At 42.5% G+C, this 12789-nt stretch overlaps 2 protein-coding genes across 5 annotated transcripts; both read left to right on the forward strand.

The window, feature by feature from the left end:
• Window positions 1-94: 94 nt before the first annotated feature.
• Window positions 95-2385, forward strand: LOC133960444 (cytochrome b-c1 complex subunit 10-like). The gene is made up of 3 exons (XM_062395050.1): window positions 95-255; window positions 1250-1391; window positions 2198-2385. The coding sequence occupies exons 1-2, from the start codon at window positions 194-196 to the stop codon at window positions 1368-1370; spliced, it is 183 nt and encodes a 60-aa protein (XP_062251034.1). The 5' UTR covers window positions 95-193; the 3' UTR covers window positions 1371-1391; window positions 2198-2385.
• A 373-nt stretch (window positions 2386-2758) lies between these two features.
• Window positions 2759-12312, forward strand: mbd3b (methyl-CpG binding domain protein 3b). 4 transcript variants are annotated; one of them, XM_062395049.1, is made up of 7 exons: window positions 2759-2842; window positions 5846-6005; window positions 8593-8730; window positions 8820-8910; window positions 9432-9609; window positions 10720-10872; window positions 11075-12312. In XM_062395049.1, exons 1-6 carry the CDS (start codon window positions 2829-2831, stop codon window positions 10865-10867), a joined length of 729 nt encoding a protein of 242 aa, XP_062251033.1. In that variant the 5' UTR covers window positions 2759-2828; the 3' UTR covers window positions 10868-10872; window positions 11075-12312. The 4 variants fall into 4 exon arrangements, with proteins under 4 accessions (XP_062251033.1, XP_062251029.1, XP_062251031.1 ...); XM_062395045.1 differs by lacking the exon at window positions 2759-2842 and adding an exon at window positions 3071-3111; XM_062395047.1 differs by lacking the exon at window positions 2759-2842 and adding an exon at window positions 4473-4813.
• Window positions 12313-12789: the final 477 nt, after the last annotated feature.

Below are 12789 nucleotides of genomic sequence, written 5' to 3' on the forward strand. Positions count from 1 at the left end.
GGTGGCTGCCAAAGGTCGGTGTCGTAAACACAGATCCTTTTTTTTCAGAGTGTGTCCTGAAACGACCCTGAGCTGCCGCACGCACGCACTGCGCAGCTCATTTGAGTCAGGCGTCAGAAGAGCCAGCCCGGGGTCCTTCAGAGCTGTCAACACTGCCTGGAGGGAAGCAGCGCGGCGGAAAGAGAAGGTCAGGATGGTCCAGAAAATACTCAATAAGTTCGTCGGTGCCAAGTACATCACTATACTGAGGACGTGGTGAGTTACGGCCACAACACGGGAGCAAACCAGCACTGGAAATTGATTTTTTATTTATTTTCATCGTGCTGTAAACAAACAGTGCCCCGTGTCCTTCTGGATGAGGTTTATTAGTCGACATTAGCTTCTCCTGCCTGTTTATGTCCTATTGACTTTACTAGTTGCACTAGTTAGCATCGCTAGTTAGCGCCCCCACGTTAACGAGTGAACAACCAGTGAAGGAGACGCGTTATATTTATATGGTCGTGCAGGTTTCTAGTCAGGCACAGCTGTCTCTAACCTGTCGAACATTTCAACCCTAGTTTCGCACAAACAACTGTTTGTCAATAAACTTGACCCCTGAATCATCATTCGATTGATGTTTTATAACCTGCAGGGAGGTATACGTTACAGCTAGGCCTCTTCAATAAAAAAATGTAGATTTGATTATAAAGTATTAAAATAGTCAAATAGATGCATTCTCTCTTAAACAGCTGTTTGTTTCTGTATATTCATACTGGCAGCACAGTGATCTCACTTACCTTGCAAAAAAGTAGGTCACCCATGGCTGAATAGACATTGATAAAGATTATGTAATAATTAAAGGAAAATTATTCGTACTGATCAGAATCTGTTTTGATTAATGTCATATTAGTTAATACTTTTGTCAGCAATTTATTAGATGTTTTTCTTTTTTTTAAATACACGGCTGGATTGTTAAATGTTTTTTTTTATTCTGATCATCAGTAATCACCAGCAACATAAAGTATGAGATTTGCAACCACTGAATTGCATTTCCTGAATATAATTTTCTTCAGGAAATTAGTTAAGATTTTAGTAATTTGGGGTTTGTGTCTAGAATTTGAACCTAACGAATGTCATTAGAAATACTGTGTATTTTGTAAAATAATCATGCTTACAAGAAATCATGCTTACAAGAAGCAGTTATGTGGTTTATAAACTTTTTGTGTGATTTCTTGTTTTATTTATATGTCACGTGTTATCTTTCTTCTAGGATACCTAACATGGTTACCTGGGGAACAGTGGGCGGTGTGGCACTGATCAACTTCACAGACTGGCGGTTGTTTCTAGATTATGTGCCGTACGTTAAAGGGAAGTTCAACGAGGATGAATAAAGTCTCGCACAACTTTAAAATGTGAGTCCACTGCCAATGTGACCACGTGTTTCATTTTTGTGGCCCACTTTGTTTAGTTGGATTGCTCGTTAGCTTTAGCCACACCCATGCACTCCAGATAAGAAAGCGACAGGTGTAGACACAGCGGTGGGGGCCATGACAGGTGCTTAACTGCATCTGCGCAGACAGTGAGGTCAGAGATGCCTCAGACATCTGCAGTGTTTAACACAGGCTGGGAACACAGGCCACAGAGAGCAGGACACCTGTTCATCCAACAGGCTTTATGCGTCTGTCTAATCTAGAGCTTTACTAAATCAGTGAATGACAAAGGGGGGAAAAAAAAGAGATAAAACGATATGCCTTTAGCAGAATTCAAGTGTAGTGAACTATACTGATGTTGCAATTAAATCTTGATTGAAATACTGAAAGGATGAGTAAATAAGTTTGACTGTACATTATCATTATTGAGACAATACTGTGGATATCACTTTAGTGTTTTCTTATATTTATCAGATAAAGTATCAGTATAATACAATATTATGACCTAAAAGCCTTACAGTATCCATTAAATCATTGATATAATTACAGATATTATATTCCTGTTGGTAGTTACATATCTCTCTGCCCCCAACCCCTGAAACCTTTGGGTGTGGTTCCACCAGAACCTGTTCACTTATATCAGATGATGAAGTTTGTGAAGAAGGAAACAGGTTCCCAGCCTTAGGGACAGGAAGGATGTGCTTCTTATACATTCAAACTGATTCGTATTTTGATGTTGATTTTGTTTTATTTTTGAACTAATGACTGGGCTGTGTCTCCGCCTGCAGGACCAGAGCTTGGGAATGGGCATACTGTATATGGGTGGATTGCTTGCACATCGAAAAACTTAACTAGGACGACCCTGGCTCAGCCATCAGTCGCCGGGGACTTGTTAGGAAGGAGTTTGGACGTCGGGATGCAGTCTGGAAATTAATTTACCATTATTATTAAATGTGAATAAAGCTTTAATGTTCTACATTGTGTCCATTGTGTCTCTTTCAAATTTCCAACTGGCCATGCAATTTCTAAAACTGTGTTTAAATAAATCAGTTTTTTGCATGGGGGGATTTTGAAGGAGTGGTTCTGTAGATGTGATCTATGCACACTATTCATGATTGTTTGTACTGTCTAAATATTGTGACATGTTTTATTGAAGACAATGCATTTGTGAAGTATCTGAATATATACTACACCAATAGTGCATGATTGCAAATATGGAATACAAAGTAATAACAAGCCTACATCTGCACACTGTGGCCATTTTCAATCTGACATTAGGCTCATTTTTTGTGGCAGGCTGCTAAATTTGCGTGGATAATGTCTTTCATTTCTCCCATCGAAGGGGGAGGGGACTGAAAGAGGAGAGGGGAGAAGGGATTTAACATAGCGAGAGGGAGAAAACGAGATAGTGTCTTCAAGATGGATAAAAACGAGTAAGTACACCATCATTAGGGCGAGAAACCCGCGGACAGAGATGTTTGTAGCCGTTGATAAGTGGAGGGTCGTCTGCATAACAAAGTATGTTTATCATCGATCAGACTAAGAATGCTCTCGGTGGTCTCGCAGTTTTTGGCAGACAGCAGCGCTGTGCAGCCGGGATCTTTGTGTGTGTGTTTTCTGTTGCCTCTCTGTTGTCTTTAATCTGCCTCATATCCACAGCTAATGTTGGACCGAGCATGGAGTCGGTGCACTGCGTCGACAGGTTTGTATTCCGTCGTGAGGTTTTTAAGCCTCGGTCGCAGATCGGATGTTTCCTGCACCGCAGCTTAACAGAGTAGATGTGTGACATGCTGCCTTAAAATGGTGTCTGTGTTTAATCGATGAGCTCCACTCGGTTCATTCATAAAAGCCGGCTCCAGACTGCCGGCTGACTTCGGTGGGGATTGTCGAGGTTAAGCGGCTCCGATCACCAACATGAACTTTTTATACATTTTTTTCCACAGTTCGAAGCCGCTGCAGGTGAATGTTTATATTTTTTACTACATCCGGCTATTCGAATGATTCCGCTACACGTGTGATCGTTGTCGCCGCATCTGTGTGTCGTCGCTATTTACGATCTATTTGCAGCTGCAGCCTGATTTATGTTTCCCCATAGGTTAACGTCGCTGTGCAGGTAGCACTCTGCGTCAAGCTATACAGGAGGTAAAATAGCACTTCCTTTAGGCCATTTCAGAATAAAAGACCAAGACCCAAAATGGGCGTTGAGGGCATTAGATTCTGCCTGACCCTGTTGTGTTATTCAGAGATTAATCCAGAGAGTTCAGACGGAGAAATAAAACCCTAAACAAATGTTTCAAAGTATTGTTAAAATATTTCAAATTCAACACAGTAAATGTGACATGTAATTGACAACTGAAGATACTAACTTGAATATCTTCCTATGTCCACCATTACATTTCAAGCTCAAATTGATTCAAAGTGTCACAATAAACAATGACTAGATATATCATTATCAACTGTTTTAATTCACCTAACCAAATTTGCTTTAAATCCAAGTTAATTATGGAATTATACCATTACTTCTTTAGACTTTTACATTCAGATATTAAATTGGTGACTTTATGAAGTTGTCTTCTGGGTCAAAATTAATGATGTGGTTGTAGTTTTGTTTTAAGACATTTTTAAAACATTGATGACATTTTTTTTCTTGTATTATTATACTTTTCTGCACATTTTACATAACAATTTTATTGATGAGGTAAATTCCTGTAAGATTATATCGAATTTGCAAGGTACATCAACGACATTAGACGACAGGAACTTTATCTTTAATCTTCGTGTAATGCCATAACTCCACACAATGTGGTTCACGATGACAATACCTGCTTGTTAATCTGCTTCATATCTCATCATATGTGTCCTATGCGCTAAACAACAAAGCAAATACTTGGCACTTAAAACACCAATCAAGCTCTGATTCGTGACGACTAATGTTTTATTCTGAAATCCAACACCCAGTGACTTCCAGTCGCTCATGCTGTCTTCACGCAGCGACGACATCCCGTGTTTATCTCGCGGATGTGGCCCTCGCGGCCGGTTGAGCGAGGCGGGGTAGTGATGCGGCCGAGGTTCGGCGGCGGAGCGATCCGCGAAACGACAAAGGGAAGAGGAGACGTCGCTGGCGGCTGACAGAACTCGTTTCGGGGACGCATGTTGTAATATGGTCGAAACAAAAGCGTGAGGAGCGATAGGCCTGTCCTTCTCCTCTAAAATAGACCGACAGCTACACTTAAAAAAGCGGCGTCGCGTCCCGCTGTAACTTGTTAGTGGATTGATAGGCTGCTCGCGTGGGAAATGGAGAAGAAAAGGTGGGATTGCACTGCTCTCCCCAAGGGCTGGAAAATGGAAGAAGTGACCAGAAAGTCGGGTTTGTCCGCTGGAAAAAGCGATGTCTATTATTTTAGGTACTAAAACGAACCGGGGGGCTCGTAAAGAGAAACTTTCTGTGGGGAGGGGAGGTTGGGGGGGGGGGGGGGGGGGGGAGGTGTGTGATGAGGCGGGCTGGCGGCGGGTGGCGGGTCGGTATAAAGTTTGGGGATGTGAGGGAGGAGGCGGAGGGAGAAGGAGCCGGGCTGCGAGGCCAGACAGGCCGGGCTCCTCTCGCTGCCGCCGCCGGGAGGAGGAGCGTGGTGACCCGGGCACACTGGCAGCAGCTGACGCGGCCTCTGATGACTCATACAGAAACCAACTCCGTGTCATTACCCGTCTTGTTTTTTTTGTTTTTTTTTAATGATCTGCCATTGACGTGAATGAACAACGCCAGATTTGTTTTCATTTAGCAGAGGAGAAGAGCAAGATGAGGAGCAGAGGCAAGAGAGGGGGGAGGCGGGTCGGTTGTATAGTCTGTGGTAGGCGAACTGTGTTCAATCCTACTGCTGTGTACTGTGCCGTGTGGTGATGTAACACACATCTGCATGACGTCCTGGCACGTGTCCACCCGCAGCTGTGTTGCCCGTTGCTCGGGTTCCAAAACAAACCGAGAAAGATGCTGTCGCTCCCACACGCGGAGCCACAATGTCTCCATCCCGACATGTGTGTTGATATTGTCATGTTTACTCACAGACGCCCAGAGGTTATACATCGTGTTTGATATTTCTATATACTCATGTCTGCTCCTCATGCTACCAACGAGCTTTTAAATGGAGATCAGGGCCTCAGTTTTTTAAGATTGCTTCCATTTCGCAGCGCGGTGTGACGTGGTTTCAGTTTCATCTCTCATTTGGATGTGCTCTGGTTGTGCTCTGACTTGTTGCATGTTGTTGTTTCTTTTCTGTCTGTGGTGCCTTCATCCTTGTTCAGTTGTCTGTGTGGTTTTGTGTGTGTGTGTGTGTCTTCTGTTCTGTTCTGACCTGTCTTGTGCTTGTGGCTACGTGTTGACGATTGTGGTGAGGGTAATGGTTTTTCTCATGTCCTGTCCACTGCCTCTCCTCCACCAGTCCATCTGGGAAGAAGTTTCGGAGCAAGCCTCAGCTGGCCCGTTACCTTGGCAACCAGATGGACCTCAGCTCCTTCGACTTCCGCACGGGGAAGATGCTCATGAGCAAGCTGAACAAGAACCGCCAGAGGCTGCGATACGACAACAACAACCAGAACAAGGTGAGAACAAACTGACCGTGAGACACATCAGATGCCAGTGACACCTGCTCAGACCTGGTGTTAACATCCAGCCTGAGGGATCCGATCACTAGTGGACAGATCTAGGTTCAGGTCCCAATAACCACATTTAGATGTGTTGTGGAAGAAATGTGGCAACATTCTTCTTGCTGCGTGAGAGCATCCTGAGCCACATACGAGGGACGCCTCACTCGGCTGATGTCTCTGTTTTCATGCGGCTCGGTATCCATTCACTTTTTTGCTTGTAGCCACGTCCACAACAACAACACTGATCCCCACATAATGGCTGATACTTCTAAAATTGGTGAAATCTTTCTTCACAGCTGTTACACAAGTTTCATCCAGCTCCTCCTGACTCTACTTTTCCTCTCTGTTGCTCGGACTGACAGTCGCACACATCGTCACACACACTGTGGTATTGGACGCATCTATAAACTCAGACTGGGTTAAAACAACATAATTTAGTTTTCCCGATCATGAATGTTGTGATTATTTGCATATAGAGTGGGCAAGTTAGATCAGAACAAAAGCACTTACATTAGCGGATTCATTTCAATGTCCGGTGTGAACATGTACTTAGTGCTGACCACTTGTGTTCAGATGACGGATGTTAATACCAGGTCTGATCAGGACCTATGTTCATATTACACTCTGTTTACTATAAAGTGACCATGAAACTTCCCTCTGTGGATCAGAAAGTGATCAATGGCGTGGACCAATACTTTAATAGATGCAAAAATAACAGTCATGAAGCAGCACTACACCTACACATTTTAATTTACCGCTAGTTACAGAGTAAAATATTAAGTGAGTGAAGCCACTGCAGACATTGCCTCTGGAAAATGTGCAGACAATCAGTTCTGGACATTTTCCGGAGTTGCTTTTCACACATGAAGAACGCAGGAGGAGATTGTCTGAGTCAGTCTCCTTAACAACAGCAGGTGTGTGAAAATGTGTGAAACATTCAGGCGAGGGGTGACACCTGTAGAGCAGGAGGCAGAACATAAAGTCTCAATTCTGCTGCCTAAAAGAGTTGTTTTTCTTAACATCACATCGACTGCAGCGTTGATTCTTATGGACTCTTCTTGTCTTTCATTTTTTATATATTTTTGGTGTCTCCTACGTGTATGAAACCTCCTTTTCATCCTGAGATGTTCGTGTTCTTTTTGTTAAGCTTTTTTCAGTCGTGCGTGCGCCCCGCCCCATGTTAGAAATGTCATCAGCACCCCCACTCTTTCTGGGAATTTTCAGGACATTTTCCTGCTGTGTTCTCTCAAGGGCTTCTCGAGTGTTTACGAGGGGAGGCAGGAATGTTTTCGGAGAGATGGTCGGGATCAGCTAACTCACTGTATATCTGCGTCCTCGCATATAGCCTCTATGGAAAATTTCAGGAGAATGTCTGGAATTCAGCGCATATCTGAAAGCAGCATAAGTGGAAGAAGGAGCTATTTTGTACACTGCCTTTACTTTCAGCAGGTGGAGTTGTGTTTAACTCTAGTGAGAAATAGAGGGTGTCATGATCCCAAAAATTTAGTAACACAATTCTCGATGCCAATTTCGATACCAAGGTTAAAAAAAAGGATTTTCTAAGATTCCATGTACTTGAACTTGAAACATGAACTTCTTTATTATTTATTCTTTGGATGTTGTTAATATGACTCAGAACTCACCTAGAATTCTTTAAACAAATCAGGATGACAGTCTTTCAGGTGCTTTGCTAAATTGGAAGACCTCCCTTGGTCTGGAGACCATGGTAGCATCGTTTGCATAATGGCTTCTAGGGATTAATGATAACGCCACGGTCATCTGCCTCAAACGCAAAGTACTTCCCTACACGACCCCTGTGCCTTTCAAGTCAAGGTGGGGCAATCGCTGCAGTTGCCATCTTGGTTTTCTGAATGTAAACGTTGACAGGAACACTCTGAAGCGTATACTGCCCCCATCAGATCCGGAAGAATCGCAGCACCGATTCTATTGCTAATGCTAACAGCAAGCATCGGCGCTCATGGTGCTTACAGTGCTTCAAAGAAATGGGCATCGTCAGTGTTTTGTTATTTTAGCATCGGAAGGTATCGTAAGTATCGGTTCTCATGACATCCCTAGTTGGAAAACATGGTTTTAGTTTCAGCTCTGCAGGTAAAATGTTCAACGTCAATAAGCAACAATCATTTAGTGTCAATACAGGTGAAAAATCTTCTCGGGCTGATTGTAGCTGGTGCCGTATTTTAAACAGCTTCAAAGATTGCTACAAACCAGAACCAGAAAGGCTCCAGTGTAGAAGGAGGTTAATCTATAATGAAAGTAGAACTTGAGAATAGTACCGTTACTTAATTCAATTCCAACCAAAAGTGGCTCTTATATGTTTTTTGCAAACACGCAGTGAGCCTATGTTTTACAGTGAAACAGTCAAACCAGTTTTTTTTTATTTACTGGTTCACCTCAGTCAACTCTTAAATCCACACACACAGCAACAGCTTTGTTCTCCTCTGAATGGCTACATGTGGTCTTAAAATAACCTGGTGCACATGTATTTTCTCTCCTGTCCATCCTGCCCTTGGGTCTTTTTAAGGGAAAACCTGACTTGAACACATCACTGCCAGTCAGACAGACAGCCTCCATCTTTAAGCAGCCTGTTACCAAGGTTACCAACCATCCCAACAACAAAGTGAAGACGGACCCTCAGAAAGCCGTCGACCAGCCCAGACAGGTACACAGCATCGGTCCGTTACAGTTAACATCTTCCCACATAAACCTGAGACATGTGTTTTCTGACTGTCACTGGTTTATTGTTCACAGCTCTTCTGGGAGAAGAAACTCGGCGGTCTTAATGCTTATGACATCGCAGAGGAGCTGGTGAAAACAATGGAACTGCCTAAAGGCCTGCAAGGTAGATACACATCATTTATTTTCCTTAAGTATCATTTAATTGTGTTGTATATATAATTGTTTAATTAAATGTATTCATAAGGGACCATGTACAATATGAAACAGAAATGTTGCACCAGAGTAAGCATGAAGCCATGAGCCTTTTCGACAATTAAAAACACAAGGATGTTTGAATACCAAGACAAATGAGTATTACAGAGTTAAGAAATGCTTTTAGAATAAGGAGTCGGAGGCGGCCTATAGCTCACCTGGTCAGCTGGTGCCCCACAGACGGAGGCTTGAGTCCTGGTGCTGCATGTCTCCCCATCTCATACTTGTCATATCTAGGCTAAATACTCTGAAGCTGTATTTTAAACAGAATTCATGAGAATATAGTCAGGCGTTACAGATTCAAGGAGCTTTTATCAGATTTATCAGAAACAGTTATTTATATGATATCACTAAATCCGAGTGCAGTTTTAAGAAACGTACATGTTTAAAAAAAAAAAATAAAGTCTGATAATTATTCTGTTGTTTTTCTAGGTGTTGGTCCCGGCTGCTCAGATAAGACTCTATTATCGGCCATTGCGAGCGCGCTTCACACCAGCGCCGCTCCCATCACCGGCCAGCTGTCTGCAGCTGTAGAGAAGAACCCGGGAGTGTGGCTCAACACGGCACAGCCGCTATGCAAGGCTTTTATTGTCACCGATGAGGACATCAGGTGGGCGGTCACCAAACACAACTCTACACTGTTTGAACATCTGTTGGAATGTTGGCCAAGGAAACAGTTGTGAAACAAATTGTGATCTTGTTCACTGTGAATCGAAGAAATTCACTCGTGTAGATTGACTGTCATATCTGTTTTTGTTGTCAAAGCGAAACAACCACTATAACTATAATGGCAATCACACTTCAACGAAGGCCCAACAGCCCACTTAAACTCTACACTACACAAAATCCGTCATGTTTGTTGGGACAAAGTTGTGAACATTTTTGAGGATGTATATTAACAGTTCATTTCCTGCTGAATCCACATTTTATCAGCTACACATTAAGGGTGGTAACAGGTTTTTAGCCCAATTTGTTTCTCTACTGACTGTGAAAAGCCTTCACCCCTTATGAAACCACAATCAAATCCGTGAGATCCAGATTTTTACCTAGAACTGGAGCAAATTAACCTCTACAAACAGATTATACATGTGAATTATAGAATCTGTCAGCGAGGGAAAAGAGTTTGGGGCCAAAACTCTTGTGGTTTCTGTTCCCAGCAGGATTTGGTTGCCCGCAGGTAGACAGTCTGTGTGAAACGCAAAAGAGGTGAAACCCATTGACCAAAGTCAACTATAACCTTTCATTTGATTTGCATTTATATGCCGATAGTTGTCGATAGAGTTCAGCCAAAATGTTGTCTGGACCTAAAACAAAAAATATTGCTGTTTGTGTTTTGGGAGGAGAAACGTTCAATGGTTTTTGGCCCAGAAATCCGCTGTCTTCACTGGTGCAATTGGTGAATATGTCAAAACGAAAACAAAATCGTATGAATGATTTCTTGGCCCATGTTGTTCCATCATTCGGAGTTTCATGGAAATACATTACAGAGGTGAAAATATACCCTCCTAAATTGAGGTAAAATGGCAAAGAAGTAATTTTAATATCTGCCAAATTTGAAAAATAGTGTTTGCCCAAAAGATGACAGGGTTGTGTCTGTTTGAAAATTTCGCAAAATTTTTGCAAAAACACACACAAACCATCTGCTGTGTGCTGATTCGGTGGTTGTTATGAGCAGCTGTAACTGCCAACTGTAACAGCTTCCTGTTGTGTTTGTGTGTAGGAAACAGGAGGAGCTGGTGTACAGCGTGAGGAAAAGGCTGGAGGAGGCGCTGATGGCTGATATGATGGCCCACGTCGAGGAGTCTGCCAACGAGGGGGAGTCTCTGAAGGATGAGGGCAACAGCAGCGAAGACATGGAGAGCGTATAGCACAGGTCGGTGAGGGGACGATTACATGGCACCAAATAAAATAACGGAAAATGTATGAGCTTGTAATTTTATTCCACTTGCGACACAAAGGACAATACATAAAAGCTAAATTTACTTTTCTGTTACTGCTTCTGTTTCTAGCCATTTGCTGAGTTTAAATGATTTTATGTGAGATGTATCCTAATTGTTGATATCTTTTCCTTTTAGGGTTATGTAAAGCCTGGTTCGGTTCATTCAACGGCTCCACATACACGCGCGCACACACACACACACACACACACACACACACACACACACACACACACACACGCGCGACTATGAAGAGTAGGAGCCCTTCACCAGTCCAGCCATGAAGACCCCTGCCCTTGTACCAACTTAAACCTGATTCCCTCCAGAACAGCCTAAAGAACTGAGTCTCTAATGCGCCCATTCATCATGAACTCCTCTGGATGGGATTCGCTGACTGCAAAGGCCATGAAAATATCCTCAATGCTTCTTTTTTAAATTGACTTCAACTGAACTGGCAAATATTCTTAATATCTACAGTGTCAAATTCCATTTTTGATGATCATGTGCATACTTCTTAGTAGAAGGCTTTGAGTGGGTTTGTAGTTTTTGCGACAATCAGGTCATATCCAAACATTTAACAGCAACGGGTTCATTTGGGTGTTAATGCTTCTTTTCTGGGCAGATTTGAAATGAATGTTTTGTATTCTGGGCTCGTCTCCCTCTTCATTTCCATGATGCACTTCATGCATAGTTCGATAAGACACACAGAGAGAGCCCTCTTTTCGAGGGTTTGAGTTCACTTGAATCAGCTTCAGGGCCAAACTGCAGATGTACTTTGAAGCTTGTGTTCATCCGGCAGAGGGGACAGAGTCAACTTTTATATTGTTACCTCAAAGAAAGGTCACCGTGTCACCCTGTGAGTCACGTTCAGTACTGACCAAATAGGAAGCTCATCATTTTTGAGAAGCGTTGAGGTCTTTGACTTTTGTCTGTATTTGAAATCATGATGAGCACAATAGAGAAGAAATGACTTGAAACCTCTTTCTGTAGTACAGCTGTTACTGTTTTTAACTCTTATCATCATCATATATAAATATATATATATATACGTAGGTGCTGAGTGATGTTGGTAAACACTGCTGTAAGGTGCCAAGGCTTTGTTTCTGTGTGTCAACATTACCACACACACGTGCTGCCTCCTCAAAAAACACATGCGCAAATTTGGTGACAGCAAATGACAGAATATAGTTTTAATGTCTTTTCATTTATTATCAGAGTAATAATAGTTTATTTTAGTCTGTCTCCCTGTATGTCAAAGCTTGATGGTGAATAATTTGATTCACGTTATTAAAAATTCCCTTTTCGATATCAGCAGGCTGATTGCTGAAATGAATTTGATTGTATTACTTATTAAAATGAGTCAGTATGTCCGTAAATCTGCTGTTTTGTGTTTTTATTTCCTCTACCAAGGTTTATGTGTTTGTGTTGTTTTGAATGTCTTCAGCAAGATTAGTCAAAAACAGAGGACTGATATTTGAGTGTGGGGAGTTTTGTGCAGATCTGAATAAAAATCTAGATCATGTGGATTAAAATGTGGTTTAGTAAGAGGCTTTTCGAGCCTCGGTGGGCGTATGCGCCCTGTATTTAGATGTATCTGACCCCCCCTAACTAAGAAGGGCTGTCTTAAAGCCCCTCGGCCTTGCAGGAATAAGTCAGAAGGGACAAACTCCTCCATCCAGATTAACAGTTAACGTGACAGTGCCCATGCTTTTATGTGCAAAGTGAACAAAGTGCAAAAATGCTGTCACCTGCACTGACGGTGGCTCCGCAGATGAGTAGAGGATAAACCGGCGTCTTGGTGTCAACCCTCCTGCCTTTCTGATCTTCAAAGTTATGTCGCTGCTCACGCTTTA

Source organism: Platichthys flesus, chromosome 9, assembly GCF_949316205.1.
Source record: "Platichthys flesus chromosome 9, fPlaFle2.1, whole genome shotgun sequence".
In the NCBI taxonomy this organism is placed as follows: domain Eukaryota; kingdom Metazoa; phylum Chordata; class Actinopteri; order Pleuronectiformes; family Pleuronectidae; genus Platichthys; species Platichthys flesus.

Bases quoted from the DNA above. Each gene is read 5' to 3' on its own strand.
- LOC133960444 (XM_062395050.1), top strand. From the start codon at position 194: ATGGTCCAGAAAATACTCAATAAGTTCGTCGGTGCCAAGTACATCACT. The intron at 256-1,249 runs GTGAGTTACGGC...TCTTTCTTCTAG, and splicing joins ATCACTATACTGAGGACGTG to GATACCTAACATGGTTACCT.
- mbd3b (XM_062395047.1), top strand. From the start codon at position 4,704: ATGGAGAAGAAAAGGTGGGATTGCACTGCTCTCCCCAAGGGCTGGAAA. The intron at 6,006-8,592 runs GTGAGAACAAAC...GGTCTTTTTAAG, and splicing joins ACAACAACAACCAGAACAAG to GGAAAACCTGACTTGAACAC. The intron at 9,610-10,719 runs GTGGGCGGTCAC...GTTTGTGTGTAG, and splicing joins GTCACCGATGAGGACATCAG to GAAACAGGAGGAGCTGGTGT.